This window comes from Coffea eugenioides, chromosome 1 (assembly GCF_003713205.1).
Source record: "Coffea eugenioides isolate CCC68of chromosome 1, Ceug_1.0, whole genome shotgun sequence".
NCBI lineage: Eukaryota > Viridiplantae > Streptophyta > Magnoliopsida > Gentianales > Rubiaceae > Coffea > Coffea eugenioides.
In genome coordinates this window covers 34,718,334-34,743,480 of record NC_040035.1, presented here as the reverse complement: position 1 = coordinate 34,743,480, position 25,147 = coordinate 34,718,334, and the positions used below count along the sequence as shown (strand labels likewise).

General features: G+C 35.4%; 4 protein-coding genes across 4 annotated transcripts; 1 reads left to right on the top strand and 3 right to left on the bottom strand.

Annotated features, from left to right (window-relative positions):
- Window positions 1-4,454: 4,454 nt before the first annotated feature.
- On the bottom strand, window positions 4,455-6,947 carry LOC113782561 (serine carboxypeptidase-like 40). The gene is made up of 7 exons (XM_027328449.1): window positions 6,857-6,947; window positions 6,493-6,764; window positions 6,148-6,393; window positions 5,917-6,035; window positions 5,674-5,769; window positions 5,460-5,565; window positions 4,455-4,598 (listed from the first exon to the last, which is right to left on the bottom strand). The coding sequence occupies exons 1-7, from the start codon at window positions 6,930-6,932 to the stop codon at window positions 4,455-4,457; spliced, it is 1,059 nt and encodes a 352-aa protein (XP_027184250.1). The 5' UTR covers window positions 6,933-6,947.
- Window positions 6,948-6,992: 45 nt separating this feature from the next.
- Window positions 6,993-7,387, bottom strand: LOC113771087 (serine carboxypeptidase II-3-like). Its single transcript, XM_027315710.1, has 2 exons — window positions 7,060-7,387; window positions 6,993-7,012 (listed from the first exon to the last, which is right to left on the bottom strand). Exons 1-2 carry the CDS (start codon window positions 7,385-7,387, stop codon window positions 6,993-6,995), a joined length of 348 nt encoding a protein of 115 aa, XP_027171511.1.
- Window positions 7,388-10,214: 2,827 nt separating this feature from the next.
- Window positions 10,215-14,430, bottom strand: LOC113764708 (ankyrin repeat domain-containing protein, chloroplastic). Its single transcript, XM_027308680.1, has 7 exons — window positions 13,625-14,430; window positions 12,608-12,684; window positions 12,203-12,301; window positions 11,979-12,077; window positions 11,335-11,433; window positions 11,149-11,247; window positions 10,215-10,659 (listed from the first exon to the last, which is right to left on the bottom strand). The coding sequence occupies exons 1-7, from the start codon at window positions 14,379-14,381 to the stop codon at window positions 10,555-10,557; spliced, it is 1,335 nt and encodes a 444-aa protein (XP_027164481.1). The 5' UTR covers window positions 14,382-14,430; the 3' UTR covers window positions 10,215-10,554.
- An 836-nt stretch (window positions 14,431-15,266) lies between these two features.
- LOC113775701 (magnesium-chelatase subunit ChlD, chloroplastic) lies at window positions 15,267-24,377 on the top strand. The gene is made up of 15 exons (XM_027320686.1): window positions 15,267-15,629; window positions 16,504-16,682; window positions 18,481-18,565; window positions 18,689-19,005; window positions 19,249-19,372; window positions 19,525-19,617; window positions 20,254-20,349; window positions 21,142-21,267; window positions 21,393-21,593; window positions 21,774-21,929; window positions 22,225-22,332; window positions 22,982-23,116; window positions 23,410-23,568; window positions 23,915-24,035; window positions 24,115-24,377. Exons 1-15 carry the CDS (start codon window positions 15,333-15,335, stop codon window positions 24,198-24,200), a joined length of 2,283 nt encoding a protein of 760 aa, XP_027176487.1. The 5' UTR covers window positions 15,267-15,332; the 3' UTR covers window positions 24,201-24,377.
- Window positions 24,378-25,147: the final 770 nt, after the last annotated feature.

Sequence of the window (25,147 nt, the reverse complement as noted above, 5' to 3'; positions counted from 1 at the left end):
ATTTTTAGGTGAAAATCTCCGGTTACTCCGCACTTACACATCAAGGTCACAACACCTTTTAACCCCAAGTACCTTTTTATGCAAAAAATCGACTTTTTTAGATGAAAATTCCCGGTTACTCAGTACTTAAGTAGTCGGTGCAACTTTATTGCTCTCTCTTTTTTTTTCTTTTTTTTCTAGAACACACACACACACACACACACACATATATATATATATATATATATATATATAACCCTCTTTTATCATGGAAATGAAAAAAATTACCAATAGACTATATCAATCACCTATTTGTAATCAAAGTGAAGGGAGAGAACTCATTAAAGATAGAAATAAATGCATAATTATTCCCACTTTATTAAGTATACTTTCTAAAATGCACTTATCATAATCACATAATACTAATTACAAGTCATGAAAGAAATGCATTCTTCAAAAGCATATTTGAATTTGTTCAACTATTAGGGAAATTTGACAATCCATCGCGGTTTCTTAGGCCATAGTGCAATTTTGAAAAAGATTTTGAAAAAATTTCGGCAGAGTTTCTCCTATAAATAGTCGAAATTCCCTGCCAACAACCCACATTTCAACAAGTATTTCACATCATACAAATTTCCACAATCAATTCCACATTTCACAACCACAACCAAGTAAAAACATGCACTACAAGCCACAAAATAACCAAAACATTGAAACCTCTAATTCCCCCACACTTAAAATTCACATTGTCCTCAATGTGAAGGGAGGGAAAAGAAACCAGTACTCCCCTATAATGAAGTGTTGATCCAGTCGAACACCACGAACATCACGAACATCCCAAAATCGACTTAACTGCAGAAGAGGGTATATAGCAGTACGAGATTAAGACAAAACAAAAACATTTGAACAAAGGACAGTCGAGGAGAGTAAACAAAAGATAATCCAAAACAAAAGAAAGGTAAAAAGTAAACAAAAATAAAAACAAAGTAAATTAAGTTGAGGGGCTGCCGAGTTCCGAAGCTTCTTCTCCCCCGACTTCACCATGAGCTTCTTGCTCATCTTCACCTCTTGGTTCAGGAATGAATGCGGCTTGAGCTTCACTAGGTATGGAAGTCGGAGTTGGTGTAGGTGAACGGCGGATTTGGAAATGGTCCTCTAAAGCACGAAGACGCCGATCATGCCTCTCCAATCTCTCCGTGATAACGCGCTCATATTGGTCAATCCGCTCCATTACTCTCATCTCCATACAGCATACCACTAAGCACTTCTTGCCACTTAGACCTAGGGAGAGGCGGTGGACGCGGTACCGGAGTGAGGAGCAACCAGGTCCTATAGTCGAATTAATCTCGCCATCTAATAAGTTCTTTTCATGAAATGTATACCTATGAACCAATAGTTACGAAGAATAGGGACGAAAATTTACCTCCATTTAACCATAGCACAAGGGGCTTGGTAGAAGAGTTTTGAGACTCAGCAAAATAGTTGAAAAGAGCTCTACCAGTCTCATGATCAACAATGATAATACCCTGAATATTGATCAAAATTTACATCATTTGGTTCACCTGGCAAAGTTGTCATCTTATCTGCTGCCTTCAAACCATCTTGGAGGCCAACATAAACAAGCTAATACTCATTTACCGAATCCTCTCTCACATGATTGGTCGGTTTTCTTAAGCCACGAGCCTTAACGAATTGCACAAGAGGATCATCACATCTATATTCATGTCCAAGTCCAGCGAAACATTGTGTAGCAGATGCCACTAGGCAGACAAGAGTGAGATATAACAGTATTGCACCTTTCATTTTTGGGATGTATAGCTAGCTAGATTTCTGTGATTTCTTTCTCTAATGGAAGGCTTCACTTTTGTGATTTCTTTCCCATTCTTGTTAATTGTTGTATTCACCAGATAAAAACGTGTGAACCAAAAGGTGAGATATTTTATAGGTTTCATGCCAAGAATGAGATCTTGCCATCCTGCCAATAAAATCAACCTAAATAAAGAGAATAGAAGACCATGAAGTGAGAGGGGTCAAATAGTCAGATAACATTTAGAATGAGCAGATGAACACAAAAACGCCTTTGGAGGTTCATAAATTCAGCTAGCTATCAGCTTGGCATTTTGCATCAAGTTCTTTTTTTTTTTAATATATTCCATGTCTTGCGTCCCATATTGGTAAAATATGAAAAATATTGACCGACTGATAATATGTTGGAATTACTAATGACTTGGTTAAAGTATGCTGGGGCTCATCATGATTTGCGCTAAAAAACTATTGGGTTGGCCCATTGCCTTGGTATTGTAATTGGTATGTGAATCTGCTATCTATGGTCTTTGCATGGATGAAGTTGCATGATGTAATTGATGGTTCGGATATGTTTAATTTGAATTTAACAAAACCCCGTATGTTATATTAAAAATTGAACAATTTTCCTATAACATGATTGTAAACTTTCAACATATAATTTAACATGGATGTAAAACTATGCATAGAGTATTTACAATTCATCTTTAAACTATCAAATTTTATATAAAAAAAAGTTGTGGATCACTTACAAATTCACTTCACAAAATGAATTGAAGATGCTTGGAAAACTTTGTTGTCCAGAGTAAATTTAAGAAATACTTAAGCACCTTTTCTTCATATTTTCTGGCCGGATTGCATCAAAACAACTTAAATTGTTTCTATTCCAAAAAAATACATACCCTTCTGTTTAGAGAGAGAGAGAGAGAGAGAGTAGGCAGGCAAATCTTAGGAAACATTGGTTAAAGAAAAAGGATGTGTTTCTCATTCTCAAGAATTGGCAAATATAGATACATCGTAAGCAGTTCTTGACAATATTGATATTAGCAATAGGTGATCAACGTTTATTCCTTAAGAAATGACCAGATTAAACCAGCTGACCAGGGTAAATTTTAAAGTGCTCCCATTGCCAAGGTCAGAAGTTTGACTATGACCCTGAAATCAAGTTAAATTATATTAGTGATTATCCTACCATGTGTAGGTTATTATTGTATTGCATTAGTTGTTCCAATTATCTGTATAATCTTGTATTTTTTGAGGAAAAAAAATCAATTAGATAAAATTGGAATACCATGAAGATAGAGGATAATTAAGTGAAGGAGTATGGTCACCTCATGCTTTAGAAGGATCAAGCGAATCATGTGGCAAATGCATAATGTGAATCACAATAGTATAGCCGAAAATTGGTTAGAACTTTACAGCTTCTGCTAATACTCTTCGCACTATTGAAATCATGTAACGGAGGAGATTCTTATTTGTAACGGCACTTCGAACTTGGAATGAGCGTGAAAAAAATTAATGATACTTTTTTTTCTTTTGAGTTATTCTGTCAGATCAGTCATTCAAGATTTCTGGTCTTTATTCGGATCTAAACCCGAACCTGATGAAAAATATGGGATCACTTCTTATAGACTCGTTGAGAGTGATTTGGATGTAGTTCGTGGCTATTAGAAGTAGAAGGTGCTCTGAAAAAAGATTGTAGTCAATTTGATAATGATTGGGTGACATTATTTCTTTGGCTCGAACCGGTCTCAGAGGCTGCTAGAGAGCTCTGGGAGAGCTCTTTAGCAGCTTCCTTGACTGTTTGAATCTCTTCGATGTAATGCAGAGCTGATCTGAGATAGAGGAAGATTTATTCAATTATATGATTTGGGCCCTAGAATATGGCACCCTTGACCTTTTCTTTTTGATTGTATGGAAAGGTCCAATGAATTGGAATTTTTTCATTGATTCAGACTATTTTGGGGTAAACAGATCATTCATGACGAAGAGAATGAGTTTAAAGAGAATGATTCGGTAAACTAATTAGTCATCGCGAATGACCATATATATTCTGTGCATTCATTATACAACTTGTCATGCTCACCAAAAGAGCATGAAAAATTGACGCTCGACCCGGTTGATTTGGAACAAATTGTCATGATCTGATTTTATAAATGATTATACGCAAAATTTAGCATCTTTTCAAGAAGTGGAAAGATAGTTGCATGAGGATGACAAATGAGGTATCAAATATAAATCCTCTTTGGGATTTACTTCCAAGTGACCAAGATTTTGCTGTTAAGCTCTTAATCATGTCACATGCTTCGGTCAAGAACAGTTGAGATTACTTTTCAAGGACAAACATGACAGTAAACATGTTAAGATATTGATGTAGTTTGGTTCTTTTTGGACCCTCGTACAATCTTAAATGCTGATCAATTAAAAAGGTTTTTTTCCTTCAAAAAAAAAAAAAAGATAAGATGACTTTTTGGCAGGAACCAAATTCATGGTAATTAATTATAGTAATTACAGAAATATAGCAAGCAAGTTTAAGGATTGATAATCTTGATTCAAGAAAATAGACAAGATCATATACATACACAACTGATCAGTAAAAGGTGAATAATTTCATAGGTATATCTCAAGTCAAGTTCCATTTCACGATTGATCATACACTGGTTTAATTAGCTCTAGTTGGAAGGTGGAAGCTTTCCATCCAAGAAGGATGAGAACAAAGTTAGCGCCCGGGCAGGCTGATAACTCGGAACAAAATGTCCAGCTCCCCTTACTGTCACAAAGGTCAAGTTTTCATATTCCACTGCATAACCACCAACCTGAACAAGTTTAAAAAAGAGGGTCAAATTTGGTTGGGAAAATGACCTGTTTCATCCTTCACATTTCACAAAAATATTCTTTTCATCCCTCACTTTTATAATGAAGCAAATTCGTCCCTGACATTTAAAAATTAAAGCTATTACATCCCTTAACCTAATTTTCAATCTGAATCAAACCATTCAATAATCCAGTAATAAATTTCAGAAATAGAATTGATAGATCACTCGGTCAATTTCATCATATTCACATGACATTTATTAAACCAAAAAAATAAAAATTATAACATAAAAGGCCATTCTTTGTCTTGGAATAGTAGAGTTTTTTTTTTTGGTAAATCTTTTCATGCACCGATAGTATATCCGCTTGCGAATCTAGATGTGTATCATAAATATAAATTTTGGCGTTTAAATTTAAATTGAAATGATATGGCGGTACATAAAACTATCAGTGTATACAATGATGATGTAGGAAAGATTAATCTTTCTTTTTTATGTTATAATTTTTTATTTTTTCTTTTTGGGTTCATTAAATTTTACATAAATATCAAGTTGAGGTAATCAAGTAATCTACCAATTACACCCCCAAAATTTGAATCAGGTTAATTGGTGGTTTGATTTAGATTGAAATTTGGGTTCAGGGATGTAAGAACTTCAGTTTTTAAATGTGAAGGACGAAATTGCTTCGTTTTAAAAGTGAGGGACGAAAAGAATATTTTTGTAAAATGTGAAGGATGAAACCGATCATTTTCCCAATTTGGTTTTACTTGGACAAGAACTAAACATAGGATTCTTCATTCTTGTTACCAAAGAAAGGGAAAAGCAAACAAGAAAATGTATGATATGCAGTTGATTGTTTTTTACCTCGCCTTGAGTGTACCAAGCATACCAAGGAGTTTTCACCGATAACCCGAGTTTGTTCAAGGCGTACCTAGTTGTTGTCACAGAACATACACTATCTGTGTCTCCACTGCAATTGAAAATGTTCAAATTTTTAAACAGACACTAACTAGATAGGCAGGTCGATCCTCAGGTATTCATGATTTTACAGCTTAGCATATCTTTTTCACTTCCTTACCTGTACAGCCAAACGCTAATGCCACTTGAAGTGAGCTCCTTGATGACAGGTAACACTGTGTCTGGCTCATCATCCCAATTAAAGCCTATGTAGCCACTGTGTATACAATTAAGTTTTAAAAAAAGAAGAAGAAGAAAAAAACTTAGCTGAATAAAATGAAAAGGATAGTGCAAAATTAGGTATCCAATTGTGGATTTCCTATATTCTACTGGAATAGAATAACAAAAGTCATATGGTACGTACTTGCAGGTCTCCCAAGGTCCAGGGATTCCGGTTGTATTAGCATGAAGTGAATTTTGAACGGCAGGAGTATTTAGGTAAGTGTAAACATAATTATCTGAGCATGGATCATATTCATTTATCTGTTTCAATCAGAGAGATATTTAAAAGTACGTTAGTTCAATTTCATTTTCATTTAGAGGAGAAAATCAGAAAGGATTAAAAATGGCAGTGTATCAAATCAAGTTTTAGTACCGAAGAAGGAGTATTTGAAGAAGAAGAACACAAGGGAGCATAAATATTGTAATCATCGATATTGCCTTTTGCTGAAGATGCTTGGATTTCGTATGTTTGACAAGCATCTGAAGGTGGATCTGCTGAGGAAAAATTGCAATTGGAAACTATACCCTGATGTATTTCATCAGATATTAGGGCATGTGTCCAGTAATAATCATACGTTCCACTGTTTTGTGCTTCAACATCGTAGTATCCGTTACCAATCTGAAAACCATGGACAAAGTATAATCATCATGTAATATGAAAGGTAAGCTGGTTAAATTAAATAAAAGCAATTGATGATTCAAGAAATTTAAGACTTACAGCAACTCCTTTCAAGTTAATGACAGTTTGGTTTGTTATCTTGTTATTATGGAGGATCAATTGAGCAAGTTGAGGCACATAATGGCCAGCATAACTTTCTCCAGTTATCAAGAAATCTCTGGTTTTGTACTCTGGGAATCTTTCTAACCAATTGACCAGAAATGTATAAGAATCTGCAGCAGTTTTTGTGTCTCCGGTAATGTAATCAGACGATGTGTTCGAGTAAGAAAATCCAACACCGGCAGGAGATTCCAGGAAAAGTACATTTGCCACTGTTTGTAGAACACAAAATTCATTGGTTGGAGCTTTATCCTAAGCCTTATCAAATCAATTCACGCCTGTTTCACAAATTATGAATTCTTACCATTGTTCCAGGCATACGGGTTTTTCCACAGCGTTTTTCCGCCTTTACTAACTCGAAACGGTCCGAGTTCGGTCATAGCTCCGGCCCCGAGTGAAGAGCAACCAGGTCCTGTAGCCAAATTTCACCATTTAGAAGTTCATTGCATGAAATTTCTACCTTCAAAAAAAAAAAAACTACAAAGAATAATGGCCGTAAAACTGTACCTCCATTTAGCCATAGCACAAGAGGCTTGGAAGATGAATTTTGAGACTCAGCAAAATAGTAGAAAAGAGCTCGACCAGCCTTAGGATCAACAGTGACATACCCTGAATATTGATCAAAATTCACGCCATTTGGTTCACCTGGCAATGTCGTGATCTTGTCAGCTACCTTCACACCCTCTTGCGGGCCTATGTAAACTGGCGAGTACTCGTTCCCCAACTCCTCATTCACATGCTTGACCGATCTTTTTAAGCTACGAGCCTTAAGGAAATTTACAAGCGGATCATTTCCATGTCCATGTCCACCATGACTTTGTGTTGCAGACGCCATTAGGCAGATAAGACTGAGATATAGCACTAATGCACCTTTCATTTTTGGGGCGTATAGCTAGCTAGATGTCTGTGGTTTCTTTCTCCAATGCAATGCTTACATTTTATAGGTAACAATGGAGTAAAATTAGCTGTTCAATGCATCTTTTCTCATTCTTGTACTTGTCTTATTCACCAACCGAAAACGTGTGAACCAAACATAAAGAGTACTTTATATGTTTCAATCCAAAAATGAGGTCTTGCCATTTTACCCAAAACAGAAAGATCAAGGAGTTAGAGGGTCAGACAATATTCAGGATGAGCAGATGAACCAATAGGCCTTTGGAGCTTCATAAATCCAGCTACCTAGCTAGCTATTAACTGAGCATTCCATGAATAATTGTTTCTAAATTCCTTTCTTTGGGGAATTACAATTCATTAACTGTCAATAATCTTTTTTTAGACGTTATTTCGGTCATCAAACCTTTCTTTTCACAACAAATTAGGTTTCTAACCATGACAAAAATGTCACATTCTTCCAATTCTGTCTATGTTCATCCAGTCATTGAGATCTAGTAGTTATTTGTTTTAAGGGCATTCCATTTAATACATTTGTTTTAGCCAAGTACAGATTTCTAAACATAAATGTGGCATATTGATAAGAAATGGGTATTTTGATGAAACAAATGCCAAAAATACAGCGAATTAAGCACATAAATACTTTACGTACACAACCCTAAAATAAGAGAGCTGAAGGATGAGATTGGACGAAATAAGCAAAATATCACATTTACTATAGTTTGATGACCAATTTATCGCCAAAAAAAAAAGTTATTCAAATTAGACATTTGTAAATTTTAAAGACATCTTCTGCTTTCTATCCAAATCGAAAAATAAAGAATGTGCTAATAAAATCAGGTATTTGTATATTATATTGTATATTTTACCCTTTAAAAAAATATAAATTTTGGTATTTCCATAATAATTAAATGAACAACGCTGAATTGCATTTTCTATTGTCTACATTTGCAGATACGCAGTGCCACAAGCACAGAGGGACGTCAACGGTTCGTTAGAACAACTTAGACCATTTCTCCTATTTCGTTTTAAAAAAGAAAAAGAAAATTTCCCTGCCCTTTACGAATTCTTGATTTTTGTTCTTTTTTTTTTGTACAAATAAATGCAAAAAAAAAAAAAAAAAAAAGTGGATGAAAATCTATCTCTGGATATTTAGCCATCAATGGGAACCAAGCTGATGGGCTAATACATACAAGAAGAAAGTTAAAAGGGGAGTCCATACCTCATTTATATTATCAATTGCTGTTTTTTTTTTTCTTTTGGTTTTTGTTAGCCCTTTTTTCTATTCTAAAGAGAAACTTACAAAAGGATTTAATTTTTTCCCCCTGACTAGGTTTACAGCTTCACTTTTATTTTCTTTTGGGATGTAAAAATGATGTTTAATTTTCGATATTGTAGGAAATTGGTTTTAAGTATGTAATCGAGTAGAAGATAATTAATAGAATGTACTAAAAAAATAGGCAATATTGAGAAATAAAGACAAAGTAATATTGTGAATTGAACGTACTTAAAAAGAGGTGTCGAGAAGAGTTTGGCAATTAGAGAAAAATATTCTTGTCTCCTCAAGTTTTAGAAGGAGTGTATGATTTGTACCTGCAAACAAAAGATTGAACAAATTTGGTCGCAGATGCATAATACCAATCAAAAGATATTGACCAAGCACCATAAAATTTCCCATTATGTGATACAGTTTTACACTTTTAGTTATTGAGAAATTCGGCTGTATATACAAATTTGGACGTTAAAAAAATCTTCACAAATTAGGAAAATTTTATGTGCTATTGTTATCTTCTATTTAATATTCCATCATGAATTTTGCAAGACATGTGAGCATGTAAGTCGGTGATGAATGGTGAAGTCAGACTGTCAGAGTCTCTAATTAGGAGTTCGATAATTTTATATTAAACTAGGAAAGCATTTTCAACAACATTATATTATATCATATTAGGACATTTTAAACTAGGACTTCCATTTTTTTTTTAAAAAAAAAACGTTAGAAATATTATTGATATCAAAACAAACTATATAACTTTGAGTAAAGGCTTATATTGAACTTTACATATGTGTACTTAGATACTGAGGATTCGAGTATTTCTCATCTTGTATTAACTTAGTAGTATAAGGGCTAATCATTCTACTTGTCATACTATTTTGTTGAAATGTCAATTTAAATATATCATTTTCAACGAGTAGGCGCGCTACATAATTGGATTGGGCTTAATAAAGTCCAAACTGCTCACAGTTAATTTGAACTTATTTTTTAGATCTACGCTCTGCCCGATCCTATTAAACACAAGCCTCATTCAGCTAGGCTAACCCAGTCCATGAACAGCCCTAATCATGAGAGATGGACAGGTCCAGGAATTGAACGAGAAGTGATGACGCATCTCATTTCACAGGAATACTCAAACCGAAATTGATCCTAGTCTGGGCTCGATATACAAGTGAGAAGTTCCAAGGCTGGATCTAAAGAATAAGCCACATAATGATATAGAAGATATGTAATTAATTAATTCCTGACATGGGCGTGAGGTAGAACTATAAAAAGCTGAGAGAAAATTGAAAGAACCTCGCATTTGGATAGATCCGGTTTTCAAAGAACCAATAACCCAAATTGTATCATACAATCTCACCAAGTAGTATCTAGGCCATTGGATTTTTGAAAATCGAGTCTACCCAAATTTTGGACATTAAGAGGAAAAAACAAAAAGACAACACATAAGCCACCTAAGCCACACTAGCATTAAAGAAAAGCACGAAGGATTGAAATATGAATGAACAGAGGGATTTCTAAGGCAAATGTGTTGATTTTATAGATCTACAACATGATGATTACAGAGCAAAATAGCAAATGCAATACATGCTTTTACCTAATTGAAGCAGCTTTAGGGCACATGTACAAAAGAAATCCTATCTGCAAGAACTAGTCGTCGAAAAATTTTTGCAAAATACTCTTGAATCTTCTTTTTAGCGTGCATACTTTTTACAACAAAGTGCTACTGTCAAAACTTTCCAAGAACTCTCCCAAAAAATGCAATCTAAATCGAGCCTTAACCTTGATTCTGAAAATTGCAGGCAAGTTGAAACATTGCGAGCTCGTTTCTAGTTCTATTATCCAGAAGGGCTTCTTGGAAGTTGTTTCAGTAGCTTGATTAGCTCATACGTCCTTGTGTCTCTACCAGAATACAGGCAAAGGTCAAGAGGAGTTAAACCGTCCTGCAACATGAAGCTAAAATTTAGAAATTGTGCCGCGTACAAAAGACATAAGCAACCCTAACATAATTCATGCTACAATTAATAACCAAACCCTGAAAAGGAAAATAATACTTCAAGTCAATGACATGCATGATCAAGGTCATTTACAGAGGTCTTACCTACGGATGGAAAGGTTAATTTGTTCCAAGGACACCGAAAGGTGCTGGAGTGTATGTAGATGGTTATCAATTTAGTGGCAAGATTCTGCTCAGTAGGAGCACTAGGCACTTTGTTTATTTACGCAAGTACAAATTGTTTCGTGTACACAATTGGTCAGTGCAGGATTAAGACAACACAATCAGGAGGTAAGCATTAGCTCATCAATTAGATCTCAAGAAAGACAGCACCATTTGGGAGCATGATAAACCTATCAAAACTCACACAAACACAGCAATCAAGTTTGACTAGAAAACAAAATAAATGAAAATTAAACAGTCTGCACTTTGCTACCTTGTTCCTTAACGTCTTGTCAGCTCCCTTGATCAATAAAAGCCTTACTACATCTGTTCTGCGAGATTGAACAGCTAAATGCAATGGTGCCCAGCCATCCTAAAAGGGAACAGAACAATATCAGCCCAAATTTAGAAAACTGAACAAAACGTAGCAAGAGCTTTATGTAGAGAACATTAGCCATACATTGTCTTGGAGGTTGATGTCAACGTTATACAAAAGAAGGATCTTTATCATTTGACTTGAAGCTGTTCGAACAGCATAATGCATCAAGGTGGCACCCTCCTGTTGCCAGCAAAAGATTTCAAAAGAACAATAGGTAAACCACATGCCAAATGCCAAAAAAAAAAAAAAACACACATAATTGAAAAATGAAAGCTTATGCTAACATTAATTGCTAATAAGATGAAATTCAAGCCTCAAGTATTTAGTACCACAATGCACTAGAGGTCCCTTATTATTTTTTTTATTTTTTTTCACTGGAGATAAGTTGCTTGAATGCTTATGCATGTTCTATTCTCCCGCTTAAGCATGAAAAAATGACAACTACAAGGAGAAGATAAAGAAATCATAAAAGGAAAGTGATAGAATCTTGATCCCAAAGTTATTAATGATCAATTACTAAATCCATGAACTTAAAGGAAGGTTTTTTCGGTTCAGGATGTTTACTAGCATCACCAACATGAAGTTCACACATGTTAGATTTTTATTACTTTCTGGAGCAAAAAAGAATTCAGCATAACTTTCACAACATCGAAATAAACATAGAAGACAAAATTTATCTGAATGATATTAAGAAGAAGTTTTTGGAAACAGCATATGTAGCTTACTCTATCACGAACAAATGGATTTGTAGATTCTCTCAATAGATAGTTGAAAATAGCCTGCTTTTTGCCAAGAATTGCTTTGTGAATCGCAATCAATCCGTCCTGTTAAAAGATAGAAGACAAGCTCAGACCCAACATCTACAAGGAGTCAACGAAGACGTCCACCGGTTGATGCCTCAAAAGCATTTAAACTGCAATAATATAATGAAGGTTGTCAACCAGGGTACCTTGTCCATGGCATTGATATCAACATTGTGTTTTAACAAAGTATTGACAAGGTGAAATTCTCCAGAGGCAGCAAGAGTATGCAATGGTTGCCACTTTACCTGTCGAATATTGCAAAAACACAAAACTTTATGTGATCAGATAAGGTAGACCTAAATTGCCACACAAGAAAATTTGGCCAAGGAAAAGCAAATTACTAAAATTAAGAAGATACTTAGCTCCTCATGTTGTATTCAAAACAGTGTATAGTTGATGGAAATTATATTCAATTTTCCCAAAATCAGCATTAGAAGTACATAATATTCAATACTGGGGGAGCTTATTAGCAGTTTTCTGAAGTTACAAGCAAGAAAAAGAATTTCAACTAGTATGAGAAACTGAATATCAAATGTAGTTATATAACTTACCGAGGAAGCAACTGCTAGATCAGGAACCCGCCTATTTAAAAGAACCTTTTCATCCTTGGTGAATAACTTACGAGGACCTACACAATCAACAATGACAAATAACATATAGTGAAACCAAAACAGTGAAATACACTATACAGAGAATACAGAAAATGTTTAAAGAGAAAAAGAGAGGACATTCGTCAGAATGACACTAGCAATGGTACCTTACATAGAACAAGGAACATTCTTAGATCAAAATTACAATACCTCATGAAAAGGATATATGTGCAGCTATATACATCAAGATTGTGGTACAGAAAGATATACAGACATATCTAAGATCATCTCAAGAAAAGAAACAATTGATGGTGAAGATTTTCAACAAATTCGCATTTATATTCACGAATTGCCTCAACATGTGGAAATTTAACAGGAAAGTTGAAGTAAGTAATATTCAGAAGTCACTCTAAGTATTACAATAATAGTCCAATTTGAATTCGACCAGTATGGAACCGGAAAAAAGTGACACGTCAGAGATACACGAAACTAGCTATCACTTATACAGACACTGATTAAGATAATTCACAAGGTTTACATTTGTGCCGAAGTCTCAAAACTATACAAAATCTTAACTTGGAACTCCTTCAATGTCAAACACTCCAATATCTAACTCTCAGATTGACTAGACACAAAATACATAACAAAACATAACATTCGCATGTTCTATTGACAATGAAAAAGAACATAATCTAGTCTCATAAAACCATGTTACGCTACACGGTTACTTTGGAAAAAGGTTCTGCAACACAAATAATACGAGTAATGTATATACGCGATTATGTCAGGCTTACAGAAACGCACAATAGTGGTATAGTGCAAGAGAATATATCATCTAAGATTGCAAAAATCATTTTACAGTCATAAAAACTCTAACATGATCTATATGGTGGAAAGATAATTAAAATATCACCTCATTACAAATTGAAGAATGACAATTTGAACAAGTATGATTCGCATAAGAACAAGTATATATACCTTCAGTTCTTTTAGCAGCATCAGGATCATAATTCCCACTTCTGAAAAACTCTGAAATATCCTCCAATCCAACACCATAAACTGCCATCCTCGGATTCCTCGGTGCCACCCTACTACTCGATTCCCTCACAACAGAGTTCCCCTGTCCACTTCCCCTCACCTCATCATCACCCTTCTCCACTCTTTCATTGCGCAAAAACCCTGGTTTATCAAGCACAATGGGATTCAATTGTTTCAATTTTTGATCCCTATACTTCATAAACTTCTCCACATTCACATTTCCCACATTCCCACCTTCTATAGGCCTCAAACCCGCCCTCTTCTTCTCCACTTTTCGCCCAAATTCCACCTCCTGTGCAATCTTTCGCCTTTCTTTCTTACTAATATTAATTTCCCTCTGCATTTCCGCCCATTTTTCAGGAACTAAGTTCTCAGGCTCGATTTCTTTCGAATTTTTTCCTTTCCCTCTTGGGTTTTCTTTGGAGTTAAAATTTTCATCTTGGAGAAAAGGGTCATCAAATATACCCTCTTCGAAGACTACACAATCGCCTATAACAAGTTCATCATCTTCTTCCACTCCGGCGACATTCCCATTGGAAAACTGTAGAGAATTGGTCGATAAAGTGCAGGCTCTCTTGAAAAATGATGGGATTTGAGGAAAATTTTGTTGGGTTCTGTAAATCTTGCTCGGAGCAGGAGAAAAAAGAGCTGGAGAGGTGGGATTGGGGAGGAGGAGAAAAGTAGCCGAAGGTGACATGGGACTGGAGAGCAGAAGGTGCTGCCGGGATATGCACCGTGGAAATATGCACCGGGATTTTAGAGGAAACAATCCGTCAGCCCTTAAACTATCAGCTTTACTGGATTTTGATCCCTCAATTATATAAATTGTCAGAAATAAGCCCCCAGACAAAAAAAAAATGTCAAGCTTAAGGACTTCAGGAATAAGCCTTTAAACAAAAATATCAAGTTTAAGGACCTTTATCAAAAATAAGCCCCTAAACAAAAGAAAAATGCCAAGTTTAAGGACTTCCGTCAACCCGAATATGCCTTAAAACAAAAATATCAAGTTTAAGAACTTTTGTCAATTTTGAGTATTAGTAGCAATGAAATGAGGGGCAATATTGTTATAGTATTGTCAAACAAAAATAAGTTAACTTTTGACTTCTAAAGTAATGTTATAGTATTGTGTGGCTTTTATACTATTCACAAAGCACTACTTTAACCTTTGAACTAATGTCACAATATTGCTCTACTCTCTAAATTATTTCCATAGCATTGATGTAGTCTCTCAAAAAAGTAGATTTTTTTTTTGGTTGAGTTGGTTTTGCTCTTCATTCCAACACCACTAACGCTTAAAATTAACAAAAATCTTTAAAATTGATACACACACACACATATACATATATATATTTGTTCAGGGTTTATTTCATACGATTTATAGTTGATGGATCAATACCAAACAAAGTGAATAGTTTAGGGATTCAGAGATTGTTTCCTCTAGATTTGTTTAGGGGTGAAATTCAAATAGCACTCACACTCAAGGGGTAATATGTAATTAATTGAAAATAATAGCGAAGAAGGAATTTGATATCACTTATGACTTAACCCAAAACCAACGGATAAGAAACCATTTCTTCCAAAAGCTCCAACTCTCTCTCTCTCTCTCTCTCGCCTAGTGTGTGTTGTGCGTGTAAATTTTGATGCTTCAATGGCATTTTCGTGTAGCTACAATTCAGTAGTAGCTACTTATGATTATCGTTTCCCAACATTTTCGTCATCTCTCTCGAATTTTCGATCGAATTCTGCATTTTTGCCCTGTTCTTTTCTAAAGAAGCTACGGCCAAGTCGGAGAAAATATTTCCTCAAAATCAATGCCACTGCTACTCTAGATTCCGGGAACGGCGCCGTTTCTGTAGCAAAGGAGGCGCCGGAGCAGCACCAGTCTTCCACGGATGAGGATTCTTATGGCAGACGGTATTTTCCTTTGGCTGCTGTTGTTGGACAGGTGAATTTAGTAAATTTTCAGTGTCATCTGAGGCCAAAATAGTTAGTTTGTTATCAATTGAAAGTTAATGCTTGATAAATTTTGAAATTATGGATGCATTGGTAAAATGGTGGATTTGTAAACTAGTCTAATTATTAAGTGGAACAATTTTGATTTATTCCAAGGAGAATAATTTAATGTTATATGAGCTTGAATATTTGATAAACACTAAATTCTATTCTGGCCTGGTTTGTTTAGTTTCTGAACCAATATCGAACCAATTCTTATCGAGCTGAGTTCTGTTGGAGTATCCGTTTGTTTGGTTCGTCCTCATCGCTGTTCTTATGCATCAGAATATAAGTTTGGCAATATAGTAGAAAAGATGAGCTAAAAAATTGTTCAGGATGTAACTCTTGATCATTCTTTTTCTGTATCAAATTAAATGTCGATGCTTTATCTGGTGAAGTGAACACATTTTAGTATACTATGTATGTACATTGCTCATTCTCTGAGGTTAAACGTTTTGGTATTATAAAACTTTGCAACAAATTTGTGGTTTTTTTCAGTTTATGCGTGGAGTTGAGATAATGCAAACTAAAGTAGGTCTTCTAGGGAATGTTGGTGTGATCCAAAACTTCTGAGGAGAAAGACATTCATTTTGGGATAAATGGAAAAGTATTATGGGGTGTGATTTAAATTTGCTATGATAGAGCCATTTGAAGCTAGTGTTGCTAAAATGATCTTATAAATTTTTCATATATCTTCTCTATATGTATCTTTTTGTCAAGTTCACTCCTTATTTTGCATGATTTGCATTATCCATGTTGTCCTATATTTTGTTTCCATCTACCATAACCATGTTTCTGCAGAGTTTCTAAGTTCAAAATTATAACAGGATGCTATTAAAACTGCTCTTTTGCTTGGGGCTATTGATCGTGGAATAGGAGGGATTGCAATCTCTGGGAGACGAGGAACTGCAAAAACAGTCATGGCACGTGGGCTACATGCAATTTTACCACCAATTGAAGTAGTTGTTGGTTCAATAGCAAATGCTGATCCTGCCTGCCCTGAAGAGTACGGTTACTACGTACAACCCAATCTGTATCTGTTGCATGTTTCCACTTACCACCAAAATGAAACATAGCTTATTATTTGAACCCAACTTTAAAAAAAAAAATTATAAAGGACTATTTCAGAGGCTTCTTCCTTCAAGCTGTTCCATTTTGCCTCTTCAATTTTCTTTATACACGCAATGTATCTGAATCAATCTTGTAATTCATTTGTGTCTTGGATGGTATTTGGTGATCCAGCAATCGAAACATGTTCATGCTTTGCCCATATCTTTTAACTTTAAAGTTTTTGAAGATGAATATGTTGAGTCGAATTGGGATCACTACGTATGACAGATCTGCAGCCTTTATAAGTTGGCTAAACCTAAATTGTAAGAGTTCCAGGAAAACAATGTGAACTTGGCAAACTTACATGTCCAATCATGCTTTTGTCCAAACAGGAAAATACATAAAGTACTACCATGCACTTGATCTGTGTTTAAGGGCAATATGCTATTCTTTCTACAAACTTCTCACAGGACCATTTTGGCGATGCCATCTGGTTACAGTTAAGATTATCTCCATTTCTAGCTTAAAGGGTGTTGTTCCTGTTTTATTGCTAATAGATATCGCCACATAAAAGCATTCAAAGAACATATATTGATAATCTCCCTGCCTTAACCCACCTGTCCAAATAAAATTAATGGAGCAGTGAAGAATTCTCATTCTTAGTTGTCTACAAGTGTTAAATAATTCTAGAAACAACTAAGAACATAACCAGAATGAGTATAGGATGAAGTTATGGCATAGTTATTAAACATTTTGTGCACTAAGTTGATAGTTTAATAGATTGATATGAACAGAAGACTTCTAGATGAAAATCTTGATTCATACCCAATGCCTACCATGAAAGGAGATACCTTTTAGGATCCTCACTTTCCAAAAGATGCTTAAAAAGTTAACTAACATTCAAGGAATTGACAAAATCTCATTAGTTTGCATTGCATCCCTTGCTCAGAATCTCTCTCTCTCTCTCAGTGACCCAAAACAAACTGCACTGAACTAAACTTTTAGCTTTCCCAGTTGGCGGTGCTTCTTCTTTGAAGTTGATTAGAGCCTTAGATTACATGTTTATGGGTTCCACATCCTCTTGGTTCTCCAAACTTGTGATCTTCATGAAAACTAGAACAGCAATAGAAGATTGTTCCTTCAGAATGATAGATTTCAACAATTCTCTTTTTTTCTGGCTTGATAATGGTCTGGTAATGAAGATGTTTTGATAAGAAGACGTTATAATGCAACAGTTTTTATTGGACTACATGTTCTGATTCTTGTGTAGACCATAGTGATATAATTTTGTGCTCTAGGACTGGGGTCATCCATGCTTATTCCTTGTACTTTTTCAAGAGAAACATTTCATATGATTTACTTTATCCGACTACATGTTATAATGCAACATTTTTTATTGGACTACATGTTCTGATTCTTGTGTAGACCATAGTGATATAATTTTGTGCTCTAGGACTGGGGTCATCCATGCTTATTCCTTGTACTTTTTCAAGAGAAACATTTCATATGATTTACTTTATCCGACTACATGTTATAATGCAACATTTTTTATCGGACTACATGTTCTGATTCTTGTGTAGACCATAGTGATAAAATTTTGTGCTCTAGGACTGGGGTCATCCATGCTTATTCTTTGTACTTTTTCAAAAGAAGCATTTCATATGATTCACTTTATCTGTGATAATCACAGTTTTCAATTGTGACTCACAGTATCCTTTCGAAGTAGTAAAAGGTAATGTATTTGCTTATTGAAGGTGGGAAGATGGATTTTCTGATAAAGTTGAATATGACCCTGCTGGTAACATCAAGACCCAGATAATCAGGTCACCTTTTGTTCAGGTAGCTAGTCTTACTCCAGGAGCTTTATTAGAATTCCATGCTTATCATCATCATCATCATCATTATTATAATTATTTTGTTTCTTTTTCTTTGTTAACACTATAACTTGCATGTCTGCCACAGATTCCACTTGGAGTCACGGAAGATAGACTAGTAGGATCCGTTGACGTCGAAGAGTCCGTGAAATCTGGAACAACTGTTTTTCAGCCGGGTCTTCTTGCTGAAGCTCATAGAGGAGTCCTATATGTTGATGAGATAAATCTTTTGGATGAGGGTATTAGCAATTTGCTTCTTAATGTGTTGACAGAGGGCGTTAATATAGTAGAAAGAGAGGGAATCAGTTTCCGGCACCCATGCAAACCGCTTTTAATAGCAACTTATAATCCAGAGGAGGGTGCTGTACGTGAACATTTGCTGGATCGCATAGCAATAAATTTAAGGTACATATTGTCAGGACTGCATATTAACTTTTTTATACATAGACATCCCTAGTTGGCTTTGGAGAGAGCATGATACAAATCTGAGGTCTTTTAAATTCTGGTTCAACTTGTTAAAATGGAACTTTGTATTTGCTGGACCTTTTCTGCTTACAAATATTGATTATTAGATCCAGTTTCTCCCTTGTTCTACTTGTACACGTGTTGCAACCAACTCTGTCTACTAATGACACCATTCTTCTGCAGTGCAGATCTTCCAATGAATTTTGAAAATCGTGTTGCAGCTGTTGAAATTGCTACAAAGTTCCAAGAGCGTAGTAATGAAGTTTTTAAGATGGTCGAAGAAGAAATGGAGTTTGCCAAAACTCAGGTATGTTTTAAATTCATTGTGCAAGTATTTCAAGTAATGATGGCAAATGATACAGCGGAAGAGAATATTTGCTGTTATGATGTCTTATTCATTGGAAATGAGCTTCATCCTTGGTTCAGTTGTACAGTCTTATGATGATAAATGCTATGCAGATAATTTTGGCAAGGGAGTACTTGAAAGATGTTACTATGAGCAGAGAGCAGCTAAAATACTTGGTTATGGAAGCACTCCGAGGTGGTTGTCAGGTTCTTAAATGAAACTCTACCTAATTTGAATTGAAGATGCTCTAGATAAAAATGTTAAAAAGTTTCCGTGCACCAGGTTTTCACTAATCTGTACACTATGAAAGTATAGCAGTATTATAGTCTGCATGGGAAGATGAAAAAGTATTGAGCACCTTATTGTCTTGGTCAATGCTACTTTCTCTACTTTTTTTCATTCACCTTTTGGTTTCCTAGATATTATTTGTCGGGTTACAAATTTTCTCTCGTTTGTCTTTGTTTTTCTTTGGCATGGAGTGTAAGGAATGAGTCGCAGCATCTGCTTTTAGTTATCTACATTAAGTGAACTTTTTTGTAACCTGGAGTGTTGAATCAGTGAAGTAGAGAGGCTTTGATCCCACTTGTTGAATCAGATTCTTGCAATCCATGAGTTAAATATATTGTGGAGCTTAAAACAAAAAATAGAGTGAGATCCAGGATCAGTCCACATTTATAATTTGATGATGTCTCACTCCACCTGAAATTTTCTTTCTTCTTTTTCCCAAGCTACTCAGGATATCTAAAATATACTGCAAGAATGAACCATAAGAATAAACTGTAAGATTTTATATGAAAGGAAGAGTGGTTTAATACAATCAACATGAATTTCTGTCATTACAGGGCCACAGAGGTGAACTGTATGCTGCTCGTGTTGCTAAATGCTTAGCTGCACTGGAGGGGCGTGACAAAGTGAATGTGGATGACCTGAAGAAAGCTGTTAAGTAGTCTGTTTCTTCTTTCCTTATATTTCTGATACTATTTGTTTAGATTCCCTCATCTAAATTTTGAAAACTCAAGTGATGTATAAACTTAATTTTGTCTTTTCAATTTGCTGTTTCTTTTGCCTCTGCACCTGGCAAAATTGCCATTGGTGCATTTGCTACTATTATTTTTGTGTTACTTGTGAACTTTCTTTCATTCAAAAGCTGCTTTTCTTTGAATTGCCATTAAGCAATTTAAGCGGATTGTGGATCATAAACTGTTCTTGCAAGTTATCACATTTATCAGAGTTGTTTTGCTTATTATTGTGTCATCCATTGGAAGAAATCTGTAGCCAATTGTCAGGCTTCAGCCATTTCAAGAGGGCAAATACTTGCGTAGGTTGGTCTGTGTGTTCACTTATAGACCACAAGGTACATGCAATAGCCACATGGATTTTCTTGCATCATCACATATCACTCAGCATCCCTTTTCTTACATTATCATACATCATGATACCCACATGGCTATTGCATCATCAGATCCATGTGGCTATTGCATACGCTACGTGGTTTACAAGTATGTCCATAGACCAAGCCTACACAAGTATTTTCCTTTTAAGAGAGTGGTATTTCTGCATTTTGGAAATGTTCAGCACCAAGCGTGTAACATTGTTACTAATTCCTTCTTAAGTTTGTTTATGCGTGGGGAAATGGATGTATTGAGCTACTATGTTCTGATGTTTTCAGATTGGTCACAAATGTTTTGATTTGCCAGTTGACATTTCCTTCTATAATCTGTGTGATGCAGGTAGAATTGGTCATCCTTCCGCGTTCAATCATCAATGAAAGCCCAGCTGATCAGCAAAACCAGCAGCCTCCTCCTCCCCAAAATCAAGATTCAGCTGAAGAGCAAAATGAAGAAGAAGATAAGGAGGTCTTTGAATAATCATTATGAATTTATTTTTGGTTGCTCAGTGATGGAGATTAGCTCCATTCTCACTTCCCATTATCTTTTGCTGAAGATCGTTTTGAACAATTTTATTGTTCCTTTAAAACCAGGATGAAAATGATGAAGAAAACGAACAGCAGCAGGAGCAAATACCTGAAGAGTTTATATTTGATGCAGAGGGGGGTTTGGTAGATGAGAAACTTCTTCTCTTTGCACAACAAGCACAGAGACGTCGAGGCAAAGCTGGGCGAGCCAAGAATGTTATATTTTCTGAGGATAGAGGCCGATATATAAAGCCAATGATTCCGAAGGTCAACTTTCCTCTATGTTAGTCTTCCATGGGCAACTAAATTTACCATATGGTGTTTCTGGAATTCCTCTAGATGAAATATTGTTGTCCGCGCAATTGGTCAACTCTAAATCGTTTCTTGTCCCCACAAGATTTTTATAATTTTTATATTTCCTAATCAAGTTCTTGGTCTTTTAAGTAGGGTCCTGTAAGAAGACTGGCGGTTGATGCCACCCTCCGAGCTGCGGCACCATATCAGAAGTTGCGAAGGGAAAGGAACATTCAAAAGAGCAAAAGAGTTTTCGTGGAGAAATCTGACATGAGAGCAAAAAGAATGGCGCGAAAAGCTGGAGCTCTGGTAGAGTTGTGTTCTACATGCATCATTTATGTGTTCCATATGTCAAGCTCTTCCTCCTGATCTAGCTATTTCTTGAGCCTGTCTTGATACTAGTGACTCATGAGCTCTTAGGTAGTTATTGAAGTAACTAAATGGAACTAAGTTAAAGGAAAAAGTCATAAAATGTTTCAAATTCTGTTGCATTGCAATGGGGTGATCAGTAAATGCCATTTCGATTGCATGACAACGAATTCCTTTTTCATGGGTTACAGCGGATAGTCTTTTTATTAATTCTTTTGGAACCTTGTTCCCATAGGTGATATTTGTGGTTGATGCTAGTGGGAGCATGGCATTAAATCGCATGCAGAATGCCAAGGGTGCAGCCCTTAAGCTACTAGCAGAAAGTTATACTAGCAGAGATCAGGTGCATTTTGCATTGAGTTTATTCGTTTTTTATTTGATTGCTTAGATATCTCCTTGTAATGTCTCTGAGATAGTTTTAGCTCCTAGTTTTGAGATACGAGTGAATCACAGATTTACAGTTTGTTTGATTTGTTCAGTCTACTTAATGGTAAGAAAACAAGTAATTGATCTACATAAGTTACCTATATAATTCTATATGAAGTTATTTATTGTATTTGGCTTCTGAATTGAAAGATAGATCAATGGTTTCATTTTATTCTGTATGAACTTCTAACTAAAGACTGATTAACAGTTTGACATGTCAGATCATCATTCTTCTAAGGGATCCCAATAAGGAACCAAGCATAATAAAATCATGAAAACAAAGTCAGAGATTCAGTCTATCTGGTCCTATCTAGATAGTGGGAAAGCCTCAAATTTTTGGTAGTGAAGGATATTGGAAATTTCTCAAAACAAATAATCTCAAGCTTTGAGGTGATTTCTATTTTTTTTGGCTGGTTTTAAATAGATCATAGTTTTTGAAGGGGCAGGTAGATGTTTTTGTTGGTTTATTAGGACAATATCTATTGGTACAATTTTCTGAAAACAAAACTTGCTATATCTGGGGGAAAAGCTAATTTCATTACATTCCTGGTGTTAACCTTGAATAGGTTTGTATCATCCCCTTCCGTGGAGATGCTGCAGAAGTTCTCTTGCCTCCTTCCAGGTCAATAGCAATGGCTAGGAAACGACTTGAGAGACTGCCCTGTGGTGGAGGTTCTCCCTTAGCTCATGGTCTTACTACGGTATGAAAAATTTAAAAAGTTTTTTGGCCCAAAGGTAGTTATGCCGGGCCAAAATAATTGAGTTTAGCAGAATTTTGCATTAATTAAACCCTGTTGCTAAAATAATACAAAGTTAATTATTCTACAAATTGTGCTCTTAGTTTCTTTTGAAGGAACTGGTAGCTATGACTTTCTATTATTGCCACCCGTTTCTTTCTTTTTTCCATTGTTAATTTTCTCAATTTTTTCAAGTCTCGGTTCTCTGTTGAGTCTAAACAACAAAGAGGCATGAGTTTTACTTTCAATCTGCTTAGGCTGTCAGAGTTGGAATGAATGCAGAGAAAAGTGGTGATGTTGGGCGTATAATGATCGTTGCAATAACTGACGGTAGAGCCAATATATCACTGAAGCGGTCCACAGATCCTGAAGGTGCTTCTGCAGATGCTCCTAGACCCTCTACTCAAGATTTGAAGGTAAAATTCATGCTAACCAGAAGATAAAATGATCATATTGGTACAGTAATTGGTCATTTGAACATTTCCTACACAAATTTGTGGTTTTTTTTTTTTTTTTAGTTTTAGATTACTCGGGAGCAGAAATTGAAGGCACTGTTAAAATTACATAGAGAGCCTGTAGAACTTGCGATTCCTCCTTAAGTGAATGCATAACAGTTGCCCAAAAAAATTAAACGAAAAAAAAGAGAATTTTATCTTCATTAAAATGAAGGGAACGTACACATCCTTAAGTTGTTGCATATCTAATTATTTCATGCATCGAAAATTCCAACATATTTTGCAAACTAATTGAAGTCCTTTCCAGGATGAGATTCTTGAGGTTGCTGGTAAAATATACAAGTCAGGAATGTCTCTTCTTGTCATTGACACAGAAAATAAGTTTGTTTCAACAGGGTTTGCCAAAGAAATTGCTAGAGTTGCTCAAGGTTCGTCTCCCAAAACCCTTCAAATTTCAGTTATCTGGGAGAGAGATTTCTCATAGATAATCTGATTTTTTGTGTCCAGGAAAGTACTATTATTTGCCTAATGCATCAGATGCTGTTATCTCTGCTACAACGAAGGACGCCCTAACAGCTTTAAAGAGCTCTTAATTTTAGATATTCATCTATAACATTTGATAGAAATCAACTAACCACGACAATAATTTCTGCTTTCCTTTTTAACCATGTTTGTCGTTTTGATTATTGAACGTAATCTGTAACCAATTTTCCAAGTAATGATATCTTAAATTTCAAAAGCCCGTGAGATAGGCTTAGACTTCTCTCACACATGGTAGTTGTCCAAGCCCGCAGCAAACATCAGAGTTTTTGCTACGTTGCACATCATTGACCTAAGATGGGTGTGTGTAATAATTTTTTATACAATAACAATTAGATATATGATACATAATTTAAATTTGAATTTAAAATCGAATTAACTTTTTTTTTCTCTTTTCAAAATAATATTCTTTTCTTGAAAAATACGTTAATAAAATTGAACTTCTTATGACTTTACTCGAAAGATCTCCAATAATTATATATAGATCGTGTTGTTTAGCTGATTCAGTTATACATTTTGGACTAGAAATGTAAATTGGCCTATTAAGGTATCATCTGAGCATGGCAAAATACAATGAAGAAAATCTTAGCATTGACAAAGGAGCCTAGAGAAAAAGCTAGATGAAATTCTGTCATATGCAGACATGTTGAAGAAATTTTACAGTATATCCGCTCAAAATTCAAGGAACATAGAACTTCATGCCTTATAAAATTTCTCATTGTATCTTTATCAACTCTAAATCAGTGTTATATCACATTGGTTGCCGAATGCCGTCAGCTAAAGGACTGCATTCAATACAAACCCTTCTCTTTTGCAAGGAACGTCAAATTCCTACTTATCCTTTTCTTCCATTTTACCGTCCCACAGAGCCATAAGCAGCCACTATCAAACCAATGGTGTGCTCAAGAATTTCATTGAGCTGCAAGCACAGTGACTGAAACATCTTATCTGCTACTCGGTTTGGTAATTGTAGCCATTCTTGTCGGGCGAAAAGGGCTTT